This window comes from Podarcis cretensis (genome assembly GCF_951804945.1).
Source record: "Podarcis cretensis genome assembly, chromosome: 1".
Classification (NCBI taxonomy): Eukaryota; Metazoa; Chordata; class Lepidosauria; order Squamata; family Lacertidae; genus Podarcis; species Podarcis cretensis.
Window position 1 is genome coordinate 93,474,832 of NC_137170.1, and position 13,115 is coordinate 93,487,946.

At 39.8% G+C, this 13,115-nt stretch overlaps 1 protein-coding gene across 1 annotated transcript; it reads left to right on the plus strand.

Moving 5' to 3' along the window:
* The first annotated feature begins 25 nt into the window (after positions 1–25).
* EAF2 (ELL associated factor 2) lies at positions 26–12,592 on the plus strand. The gene is made up of 6 exons (XM_079985590.1): positions 26–395; positions 2,746–2,840; positions 4,469–4,605; positions 5,248–5,396; positions 9,776–10,033; positions 11,851–12,592. The coding sequence occupies exons 1-6, from the start codon at positions 293–295 to the stop codon at positions 11,895–11,897; spliced, it is 789 nt and encodes a 262-aa protein (XP_079841716.1). The 5' UTR covers positions 26–292; the 3' UTR covers positions 11,898–12,592.
* Positions 12,593–13,115: the final 523 nt, after the last annotated feature.

Sequence of the window (13,115 nt, forward strand, 5' to 3'; positions counted from 1 at the left end):
TGCGAAGCTGCAGCCAATAGAGAGGCGTTGAAGCTCCCTCCGCGTCGCCGCTTCCCTCTGAGGAAAGACGCGCGAGGGGTGGGGTTGGTGCTACCAAACTCGGTCAGCCACTGAGGAGGAGGCGGGGCGCGGGAAAGGGGGCGCGGCCTCTGGGAGGAGAGCGCGGGGTGGCCCCGCCCCCTCCTCTCGGCAGGGCGAAGAGTTTAGCCTGGCAGCGGCAGAAGTGGAGCGGCTCCCTTGCGCGCTGGTGGGTGAGCGAGAGAAGAGAGAGGCAGGAGCGGGCGGCTCGGGCATGAACGGGGCGGCCCCGCCGATCTTCGACTGCAAGGAGCGCGCCCTGCTGCTGGGCGAGAGCTTCGAGAGGCAGCCGCGCTGCGCCTTCCACACCGTGCGCTGTGAGTGAGGAGAGCGCGCCAGGGAGTGGAGCCACCGGCTGGGAAGCAGCAGGGGCTGCCAGGCAAGGAGGGAGGGAGGGAGGGAGGCAGGAGCCTCGAGCCCGTCCAGGTTGGCGCCGCGAGGTGGGGAAGAGTTTGGGTGAGGAGAGCTGGCTCCCTCGTAAGTGAACGCCCGACAACTTCATAGCTGGTGTATATGTAATAACGATGGGTGGTAACTTGCTAATCGCCGTCGTCATCATTGCTATTATGTTGGAAGCAGGAAGGTTGGCATCTGTTTGGAAAAGAACCAAAGTGCTTCATCCAGAGCTAAGTCAGAAATTTTGGAAGCGACGGGCACTTTGGACTTGCTGCGGGAATTTTTTTTTGGGGGGGGGGGATTGTTTCCGCAAATACCACGAACAAATTGAGGGAAAGAAGCTGTCACTGTGTCTACCATTGTAAGAGTTCAAGAAAGGAATAAGGCTTTTTTTTTTAAAAAAAAAAATGCCTTTATTTGCTCAATATGATAAAGCTCCATACTTTTAAACCTATCAGAAATATTAAATTCAGCATCCAGTGACATCCAGTGAACTTTAAGAACTCATTGTATTCTTAAAAGGGACGAAGAAAACCAAAGGTGACCTGTCAAATCTAATTGGAAGGTCTGCATGAAAATGGTATTTTGGTGTGTTTGGAGAGAGGAGGCAAAGGGGATGAGTAGAGTGCCTAGATATTGCCCAACGACAGCCTCTACCACAACAATGATATAAAGATGAGCATAACTATAGGTTATTGTGAGTTTGATTTAAAAAAAAAAATAAGGCAAGAGACTGTTTAAGGTCTTGCAGCTAGGGAATATAAAACAAAGCCATGCACTTCTTTTTGTAGATGATGTACCGTATATTTGTATCTCATGCTCATGAACTCTTCTAAGTTCACAGAGGAGCAAAAGCCAGGCACTCTCTCTCCGAAATCATGGCTTCCATGCTCACTAGATGTAGGCAACATTTAGTTTTCAAATATCTAAATATTTCGTACATTTGTGGCTTTTAATGAATTTAAGTATCACTCTTCCAATGGAACTCAGGGTAATACATGCAACCTATAATATAAGTATTACAAACACAATGCTAAAAGGAGATCTTAGCAACTCATTAAAACATAGCTGCATTTACACTACAATCTTTTACATGCTTATTTGGAAGTAAGCCCAATGGTGATGGTGTTTACTCCCTTGGAAATTCAAATAGTACTGTATGGGTTTGAATTGGCTTTAAAAAAGACCTGTTAATTTGGAGTTGAAGCTAGTTCCTAGCCATGTGGAAGTTTGAGATCTATTTATTTAAAACTTAAACACTTTGTTACAGTGTCAATAATTAACAGGCTTAGTTAACAGGATCAAGACCAAACTGGCAGTAACAAGTGTATTTTTAGTATACTATTATGAAATATTTCAAGAAAGCAGTATGTTATTAAAGCAAGCAAAGAAAGAAAGAAAGAAAGAAAGAAAGAAAGAAAAGTTATGTGTCACATTGTCCTGACCTCACTGGGTGTCAGCAAATTCAATATTTTATTTTACTAATGCCTATGGTAAGTCAGAAACTTTTGGTAGATCCTGTTTCTTTGGACTATAATAGAATGCAGAAGGCTACAAAATAGAAAATAAAGCTGAAACTTAATCTTTTAGAGCATTACTGTGTTTCACTAGAAGGATTAAAATCACTATATATGTAACTATTGAGAGTTCTACTTGTTACAAGGGTTTGGGGTAATTTCATTTGTACTTGGGCAATATTTGTCTTTAGATCTGAAAGTTCGTGAACCTTAGTTCTCCATTATTTTCTTTTGAAAATTAGGTGCAAGTGAATTTCAGTGCTCTATTTAAAAATCATTCAGCATATCTTGGTGAATTTGTACAGCTCCTACGTGTGGTGAATCTATGATAGGTATTAAGAAAACCTTCTGGTCTGTGCACATTTTGCAGTCTTTTGGATAATAATGTAACTAAATGTGGCAGACAAACTAGCATTAGACAGGATATGAACAGAATGATCCAGCACCCTCACCTCCGCCTTGTGACAGGATCACTGTTTAAGGGAGTACAGTGGTACCTCAGGTTACATACGCTTCAGGTTACAGACTCCGCTGATCCAGAAATAGTACCTCAGGTTAAGAACTTTGCTTCAGGATGAGAACAGAAATCGTGCTCAGGCGGCAGCAGGAGGCCCCATTAGCTAAAGTGGTGCTTCAGGTTAAGAACAGTTTCAGGTTAAGAACGGACCTCCAGAATGAATTAAGTACGTAACCAGAGGTACCACTGTAGTGAAAAACATGACCTAATATATGTAACTTTAACTTTTTTACTTAGATGATTTCAAACCAGCCTCCATTGATACATCTTGTGAAGGAGATCTTGAAGTTGGTAAAGGCGAACAGGTGACAATAACTCTGCCAAATATTGAGGTGAGATTTGCTGTTCCCTTTGAGGGGAGGAGTCTAGCTGATTCTTAAACTGTGACACTCTTTTGTAAATACATGAAGAATGTGGCAATAACATATGCTATGGTTGTGCCGGTATTAAACCAATGTATTCTACTTCACATATTTACTGGGTGGATGGGGAAATCCACCTGGGTGGGGTATAAATCATCATCATCATTTCATTAAAATGCAATGGTCATACATTTGGAAGGCACAGCCAAACAGAGTTCAGCATTGAGGAAGGCATATCTGTACTGTTCACTTTATTGATTCTTATCTCCTTCAACCCTGCCACACACACTTTGGGTAGCTTTGACACATGGGTAGAGCCATCCACCTGCCAATCATCTGATGGCACAATAACATCCTTTCTTGCAAAATGCTTTGCCTCCCAGACGGTACTAGGGAGTTCTTGATGGAGACCTTTCTAGGGTAACTGATCCCAGTGGGGCTCTCTGTCGATGAACCCTGCTTGCAAAGGAACAATCGGAGGATTACTTTAAGTTCCTTGTTGTTTCTTTTGAACCACATCCATACCTGCCCACTTGTGATTCCCAGTACAGTAACTGGTATTCAGAGGCATACTGCCTCTGACAGTATGATGCCCGGCATGGGACAGGTGGGAGGAACAGCTTCACAGACCAAATTGGGACCCTTACAGAGCCTGATTAGTTCTGCGGGCTGGAGTCTCTCCACCTCTGATGTATTGATACATATTTTTGCTGTTATGTTGTAAGCTGCATGGTCATATTTATGTGGAAAAGAAGCCTTGTCACCTCCCTGACCTGTTCTTCATTTTCCATTAATTATTTCTCTTATTCACACTAGTATTTGGCCAAAAACAATTTTGTGGTGTTTATGATCTTTGTTTCATGAGAGATGTTTGCATTTCTCAGATAGGAGTGACTTTTTTGAGGCTATGTTGTGAAACTTATGATGAGATAGCTTAATGTTCATTTTTTTAAATATGCCAAAAATATTCTCAATAAATAATTAGCAGGCTAGAAAGCTCAAATGGTTGTGTTAAAGTGATCAAAATGGATTGGGAAAAGGCTGTATGCAACCCTGACAACAATAAGCACAGTGTTCTGTGATAGTTTCCCTTTTCCCATATTCTGGTATAGATTTTAAGAACAATAGATGAAGTATAGTTCAATCTTTGTTGGTGGTGATTGATGGTTACTGGTGCCAACAAGCACTTGCTTTTTTATTACCGCTTCATAATTGATAGAATATGTTAATAAAGGAGTTGGTTGAAATTTTATTTGGTTATATGACAGGTTAGGAGAATGAGTCAGCTTTCAGCTGGATGGAATTCAGCATCTTAAGAGGAACCTTGAAAGAACTAAAAAAGAAAAAAAAGCCACTTGGTCAATGAAAAGTCAATCCATTTTCATATTGAGACCGCATTTTGTAATAAATCTTGGAGTCCTGCAAAATCACTGTAGCAAAACTGGCTTCATTCTCTGCCTTCTTATAATAATGAAATACATGCTGTTAGCACAGTGTGTTGTGAAAAGTGCAGGATTTTAAACCATGAATTAGACTCTTTAAAAAAGCAGTTCTAGAAGTGCCTGTAGTAGGAGTAATTTTCTTCTGATTTAAAATAGGGTTCTACTCCACCAGTAACAGTTTTCAAAGGTTCCAAGAAGCCATACCAAAAAGAATGCATCTTGATAATTAACCATGACACTGGAGAATGTAGACTAGAGAAACTTAGTAGCAATATCACTGTGAAGAAAACCAGGTGGGTGGAAAATTGGAAACACTCTTGTTTTCTTACTCATTATGAAAATTCCATAGTAAAAGCAATTTTGTCTAAATTAGGAAAAAGAAAAACTGACTTCTACTTTCTTTTAAGAAAGAGACTGAAGCAATGACCCAGTTCACATGTAACACTAAGTCAAACCATGGCTTTGCACAAGCATGCATATGTGTGAGTTCCCAGAATGAAGCTCACGGCTGCTGCACTCCTCCCCCTGCCCTGTTGCTATCATACTACCTGGGGTTAAGCCGTAGTTTGATTTGACAATAAGTTGAAACTAGGGCTTGTGGCTTGTCTCACTCCAGACAAACCAGAATCTGTAACCAAGGTTCTTGATTTACTACTCCTGGTTTGTCTTGTGACCTAGTTCTTTAAGCCTATTGATTTCAACTCAGAAAGTAACATTGGATATCATCACCCAGTTCAATTTGTTTGCATTTTTGGGGTGGTGTTTGGAGAACATTTCACTGGAACCTGCACATTTGTTAAGTACTGCACATAAGAGCTTTCTTATTATCCATCAAAAGTGATGAAAAATCAGATCTTCTAAAACTACTTGGAAACAAAAGAAATGGCTTTATAGAATTCACAGATACAACTTTGTTTTTCAACCCTTTCATACAGAGGTGAAGGAAGCAGTAAGGTCCAGTCTCGTATTGGGCAACAGCAACAGCTAATTCGAAATGCAAATAAGATTCCAAATAGTGTTAAATGTTCTCCACCAAAAGAGAAGATGTCTCCACCACCTTCTCCTATGGATGATATTGAAAGAGGTAAGTTGTAATTGAATCTCATATTGTTCAGAGTCTTAAATTATTCTGTAGTTTGAAGGTTTTGAGGTTGGAGTCCATGACCTAATTTTCATTTATGTGGTAAGCTTGTCTAGTCTTTGCAGCTCACATGACTGAATTCTTCCCTCTCACTCCCTGCCCCAGCATGTAGAGGAATGCATAATGGTGGGAAGGTTCTAACCTAGCTGTTCCCTAACATTCCAGTTTTCCATGTGAAGGAATAGTTTTTTCTATGGAGGAGGATTCAACTACAGGAGCCAATCCTTTGTAGTCTGAAGTGGTAATGCCCATACTTAGATTTACCACCCCGGCGAGAAATACGCTTGTGTTGCAGTTTTTCTAACCCTATATTGTCTTGAAGTAATGAATACCAGGCTCCAACCAGCCAGTGCCATGTCTCTTTCACAACAAAAGTGGCACAGTCAGCTTTTGAATTAGCCCTTTAAATATGGTAGCTTTCAAAAGTTTTTACTCTTCTGCTTTTTACACAGAAGGTGGTGGAGGATGGGCAGAACTGACCATCCCTTTTCCAGCTTCACTTAGGAATAAAAAGCAGGCCAGTACAAATATTTGCAGACTAGAAATGCAGAAGGCTGGCAGAAGAGGTATGAAGTACTCCCTACCTCCTCCACCAGCTGTTTGGTTTTTGTCCTGAGCACAGGAAGGGGTTTCACCTCCTCCACATCCAGCATAGAAGTGCAGCAGGCTGGAAGCAAAGAAATGGATCATTCCTTCTCTTCACCACTAGTTTGTCAATGGATGCCCAGGTTGAAGTTTTGCTTCCTGTGTGTCCAGCAACCAAATGCAATGGGCTGGTGAAGGATGGATTGCTCTGTTCCTCTTCCATCAGCTTGCTTCATTTCTGCGTTGACTTGGGAAGAAAGGGGTTTACTTACTCTACAACCATTATGGATAGCTCAGCCAGTAGAGCATGAGACTTTTAACCTCGGGGTCATGGGCTCAAGCCCCATGTCGGACAAAAATTCTTGCAATGTAGGGGGTTGGACTAGATGACTCTCATGGTCCCTTCCAATTGTATGGTTCTATTGGATAGAGTGTCTGGCCATCTATTGAGAGCATACAAATAGTTTTAATACTACCTGCTTCCAGTTCAATAGTTGTTAACTAAACATAAAAGAAATTGTGTGAAGAGGTATCAGAAGCATTTGCAGTCCTGTATTTTAGCGACTATCAAGGCTTGCTTACATAAGGCTTCGCTCTCTTTATGGATGAATACATTCAAATAAAAGTGGTTTCACAATCATATATGGAGAGCCCATCCCTTGAAAAAAACAAAGACGTATGAGTGGAAAGAAGTGTGACAGAAGTCCTTGTGGGATGGGTAACTAGAGCAAATATTAATGTTTTGTGTTATCGCTGATGAGCCCATCAGACCTAAGATTTTGAAAATGTTCAGCCATTGTTTGTTCCACATAGAACTGGCTACAGATCCCCTGCTCTGACCTTATTTATCTCTACCATCCTATCTACCACCAGAAAAAGTAGTATGGTATGACATAAAAATGCTAATGACAACAGTGTACTGTTCTGTTAGTGTTGGTCTATCATTTGGGTCTTCCTTCCATCTTAGTCCAATGATTGCTGACAGCTTACATATATCATTAGGTCCCCATTCTCGTCTTCTTCCCTTAATTGCTTGAAATGGTCTCATTTCCTTACCCAAGGTGAACCTGCCGATTACATCATTTTGCTATATGTTGTTTAAGGCAAGCTTAGTCATATATTTTATAAGATTTCCTTCATAACCCTGAGGGCAAGATTCTTTTAGAGCATTAACCTAAAAACTTTACAAATTTAAAAAGTATCCTGGTTGCTTAGGTACACCTTTCAGAGCCTTGGGTGACCAGATAACTGGCAATACATGGCTGCCTTAAAATCTAATGTGCACCATGAGGAAAGGATTATGGGTAATACCTTATTCTGCATGCAGTCACTCTAAATGCTTCTGGTGGCTTAAAAGTAACTTAGTAGAATGTCATACTGTGTTCAATTGGCCAGCTAAACTTCCTGATGAAATGTTGGGGCAAGCAGCAGGAAAGGAAGATGTTACATGTTGAATTAATGCTGGCAGATGGTTGCTCTGTTTATTGATAACTAGGACTGAATCCTTGAGTACACAGTGTAAAAAAATGGAATTTTTCATGCAGGTGTTTCTTTGTAACTATAATGAGAAAATTCTGTCATTTCTTTCCTTGTACAGTTGCTAAAAAGTAGCCAGTGCTGCAGGGGAGGGTGTTCAAGGGCACATGAAATCTGAGAGACTCTTCTAGAAGGGTTGGTTAGTTTGGTTTAAAACTTGTTCTGAGTGACTCACAAAATCCCAAAGCTGTTTTCCCACATTCTAGCAGCCGCATCATTATGCATAAAGCATTGTGTTACCTGATAGTTTCCCATCGAGAAACTTGCTTTTGTGCTAGAGCCCATGATGGAAGCATGGGAACAGTAGCATTACTGAGCAAGTTGCTTTGTGTGCAAAAATGCACTTGCAAATAATAATTATTATGCTGGCTAAACAGTAAGCCCCAAACAGGAGTGCTGTAGCACTTCTGTTTGGAATGACTATAACATGGTACAGGAGCACTACAACACTGGATTTGGGGCTGGTTCAGGATCTGTTATGATGTCTTACCATGGGTCCTTTACTTCTTTAAGTTCTAATATCAATATCTCTATAAATTAGCAGTGCTGAATTTTGCTCTGAGAACAATTAATGTCCAAGTGTTGGCAATTTTTTAAAAACATTAATATCGTATGTTAAAATCTTTTTTTAAAAAAATAATAATATTAAGTTTCAAATTAACACATAAAAACACAAATACAAACAACAACAAAAACATACAAAAACCAACATACAAAACAAAAACAAAACAAGTATAAATTCAGATCTTATTTTCAAAACCAACTTTCACCGACCTCCTCGCACCTCCCCCTTCTGTATTCTAATCTCATTTTTCTTGTCAGCAAATCCATTCCCATAATTCCCATAATTTTTAATAATTCTATTCTTTTTCCTTAATCAACGCCCCTGCAAACCGCTAATTTTTAAACCCATATCTTTTTAGCCTTCATTAATTTTATAATGTTTGTTAAAGTAGTCTTTAAACTTCTTCCAATCTTCTTCCACTGTCTCTTTGTCCTGGTCTCGGATTCTGCCAGTCATCTCTGCCAGAATATCGTATGTTAAAATCTGATATTCTGTAAGCCCTCTTTTAGGATTTCTAATTATACCTTATTTAGCTATGTCCATAAAAAAATGTAAGGGCTTTACAAAGCAAATACTGAGAGACATTAGATATCTTACGCGTGCATTTCCACCACTATGTGAGCCTGTGTTGGCTGTATTTTTTTCTGAGGCTATGCTATCTTTCGTATTTGATGCCATGGAATGAGCTAGCTACATGGAAGCCACCCAGCAGACTCTGAGCCTAGAATGGTTTTTTTTTGCCTATTGTTGTAACAGCTTGAAAAAACACTGGTTGTGGTGGTGGGAGAAGTTGACTAAGGATCAACATGTGGCTGGTGGCAGAAATCAGCTGTCACATAAGCAACTCACCTTTGATAAAAGTGGCAGCTGCTGTGGCCTTAATTTGATTAAAATTTTACGGCTGCTAGAATAATGCCCGTTGTCTAATGATGTTGTGATACAGCAGTCTGGGAAGCCTGGCAATTAAATTTATCGCTTTCTTCTCCTCCCTACCCTCTGCCCAGTTTGGGAAGGTTACCTTTATACCTAAGGAGTAGAATATTGATTATCAGAATTGATTATTCTGTTTGTCCTCCCGGGAGGCATACATTGTGCTCCTATTTTATAGTTTAAGTTACTATGTGGAGTGAGGCTGAGAGATGGTGACATCAAGGCATTCAGTGATTGTTGAAGAAGTAAAGAAACTTTGAGGTGTGCAGGCAATTATTTATTGAGCCCAATGTGCTTTGAATGGAGTACTTCCTCAGTTGAACAACCAATTGAAACCAATTTCAATCCTCCTGAGAGGAGACCAGGATTTAAACTTGTAGTCCAAGAATGCCCCTGAGGAAGAATTAAATTCTAAACATGCTGAGATCAAATAAATGTTTCCTGTGCAGCTGGAAATTTTCTTCCTTCCTCATTTCTGCAGTTGAGACCTCTCTGCTTCTTCTTTCTTGAGTAGGGATTTCACCCTGGCTCTAACACTATTATACCACACTGACAGATAAATACCGTTCCTTTGCTCACTGTCTTGATGTCACTCCCAAATACTACTCTGAGTTTATTTATTTTCTTAAAATTTAATATTGTGATCATGTAAGTAATGAAGTTAGTTCTTAAATTCTTTTCCCTTCCACTTAAATCTTATTTTCAGAGCTAAAAGCAGAAGCTAAAGTTATAGAGCAGATGAGTAGCTCTGATAGCTCATCTGAATCTAAGAGTTCATCCTCTTCATCAAGCAGTGAAAATAGTTCTAGTGATTCAGAAGATGAAGAGACAAAGCCACCCCTTCCTCTGTCAATGCCACACCTACAGCCTTCAATGATGACTGTCTCACAGCGAGCCTTCCCAGATGTAGATGCTGGATATCACAGAAGTCGAGAGGGCACTGGCCACTTGATGAACACACTGCGTAAGTACATGAAGCAGAGAACCTTGTGAGATTCATACTTGAGGAATCTAAAAGGAAACCACATGCTTTTATAACTTTCTCATGTAACTTAAGCTTTGTCTGGGTAGAGAGGGTTTGACCTACTGAGGTTTAGATCAGAAGCTGGGATAAAAGCTGTTTTGACCACTGATTATGGTAAATTAAAGCTTATGCAGTTTACAGTGTCATAGATGATACTGACTGCTGCTGAGTTGTATACAGTGGGATTAAAAACCAGTAATTTGTTCTGGAGACATTCAGACATCTCAAAATGAGTTGCTTAAGCATTTAGTGCAGTATGGCCTAACTCTCAATGCAATAAAATGCCCAATCAACAGGGCCAGACCAGATTCACTAATAAAACTGTGCTATGTACAGTAGGGGTATCTAACAACTCTCATCATCCCTAACCATTGGCCATGCTGGTGGGCTGGTGGGAGTTGAAGTCCAGCAACTTCTGGAGGGCCACAGATTCCATACCTCTTTCATTTGTGGTTCTGCACCTTTGTTCCTCATGACAAAGTGAGCCATTGCTGTCTGGTAAAGCATGAAGTTGCAAAGGAGGTAAGGATTATCATCACAACCATATGGTAATCCCCATTTGCTTCCCTAGCATGACATTTGGGTTTTGTTTCAGTGTTGTCAAGGCACTGAGTGTCTCAGCACCCTAGGACCAAAACATCAAGCTCCCACTCTTTCCAGTTCTAAAACTGGAGCTAGGTAGGGAAGCAGAGTATTATCTGTGACACTGCATGGAGAAAGGTTAGAGGTTACCACAATATCTAGCTTAGTATCCAAGCACAGCCTAAAATGGTGAACCCTGAATCATGTACCTTTATTCCATTCTCTGAATCTTAGTTCAATGTAGCCAAAGCTGCACCACTCAAGCATGGGAGGAATGGTTTCATCAGACTTAGAAGAACCCTGAGCTTTGCAAAACTACTAGGGAATCTTAAAACAACCCATTGAGGACTAGGCATGCCCAATGTTCATGGATCGTTGACAGGGTGCGGCAGGTGGTTTAGAGTGGCTGGGGGAAAAGGATGGAGGAAGAAACACAGTTCTTTCTACCATTGTATCACTGGATAGTATTTTAAAAAAAGTTCTGTTAGTGCAAGGACTTCTGGCTCTTCATGGAACTTCTGCTCCCTCTCTACCCCACAATGCCCCCTAAAATTGTTATTGATGTTCCCCCACCCCACCCCCTGGAGCGGATTAGGGGGAGGGGAGTTTCCATGTGGCAAAAGGAAATATTTGTGCTAACAGAACTACTTTACTAGATACAACCACCCTAACTTCTGTGATCTCTATTGCCACTCAGCTAAATTTCCTGCAACTTTTTTCTTCTAACTCTTCCAATAAAAAATAAAATACAGCTTTCCAAGCTGGATAATGTTGAAAGATGAGATTTATGTGGCCCATGTGCATAATGCAGAGATCATGGAAGATGCATAAAGAATTTGGACCATGGGGCATTAGAGATCTATGGTTGGATCTCCTCTCCATTTAAAAATATATCTCAAAAATAAGCAGCTGGTGGTATAGAAAGTAGGATCCAGATGGGGACTATGGTATTGGGTGTGGATTTTCTGGTGAAAACTGCCTCCCCCAATGTGCTATTTGCTTCATCTTAACAGTTTTCTTCTAAATATGGCTTTTAATTTGCACCTGAATCCACCGTTTGACGGGAGCTTTATGTTTAGACCAAAGAGACTAATGTACTGTGCTGGGAGATATTCGCTGCTTCATGGAAAATAATGTTTTCTGGAGTTGATAGCATGACTTTTTTTAAATTTTAGGGAATGATCTCCAGTTGAGTGAATCTGGAAGTGACAGTGATGACTGAAGGTAGTTGACATCATTTCCCTGGATGAAGATGAAAATGCATTTGTTTTGCACTACGTATGAACTGATAATAGACAGAGGAATGTTACCAACTTTGATAATAAAGTTGACTTAATTTTTCTGATGTTGTGGTTCAAGTTCATCAGCATTCTTTTTGCCATAACTTTATATGGCTCTTCCAAATGTTTGGGTTTGGTACTTACTCTTTTTAGCTGAATCCAGAGTTTAGCTTTTACTACCTCCTGTACTTAGAAGTTTCAGACAGTTAACTACTATGTGTAAGTTAGACATAGAGGAAGTTCTTGCTTATACATTTTGGATTGAAGTTTCATTTGAGAACCTGTGTCTGCATGTGTATGTACAAGTAAGAGAAAGCAAACAGTTAAAACCCATTATGTTTTTATTTCTTACAGCTAATGTTGTGAAATAAATTGCCAAACAGCCACATGGCACTATCTAATGTTTTGAACAATACAGCAACACATTTTGAAGTTCCTTGTGTTTCCTAGTTTGCAGTCTCTCACACTAGAGATTTCCCCCCCTTTATAATAAACTTGGCTTAACTGAAAGCTTCAGCATCTTGCTAGCTAAATGTAGAATGCTGTGCAACACAAATGTGTTTCATTAAAATTCTGTTAAGATCAATGTATTAGTTTTGATAGGAATTCAAGAAATATTAAAATATTTATCATTTCATTTTTGATTACTGTTTTTTATTTGAAACATTTCTATGGATCTTTCCTCTTTATAACCTAACAGAGTGTACACTAAGGTTTCTGATTACCTGATTGCAGTAAAACCATGAGCTATTTGAGCTTTGACAGCACAATAATGTGCATGCAATAATTTAATCAATCAAGGGTTTGTTATGGGCAAACTATTAAAAATATAAAGTACAAAATTCACTGCCTCAATAGAACCAATTATTAAGCTTGAAACTATGTACCATAGCAAGACTGAGGAATATGTCAAAATATCTGAATGTTGTAATCTGTTTGGTAATAATTAGTTTCTTCAAGGACCAGGATTGCCTCATAAGAGGATAAATTATACATTCTCTAATGCCCTGATAAAATCTACTGTAGAAGAATGCATGAGACATTATTTCAATCTCTTGAGTGGGTTGCAAGGACAGCACCTATTGTTCAAGAGAACTTTGGCAAATTTGCCATCTAGGACCTTGAAGAACATAACATTAAAATAAGCCCAGAAAACTGTT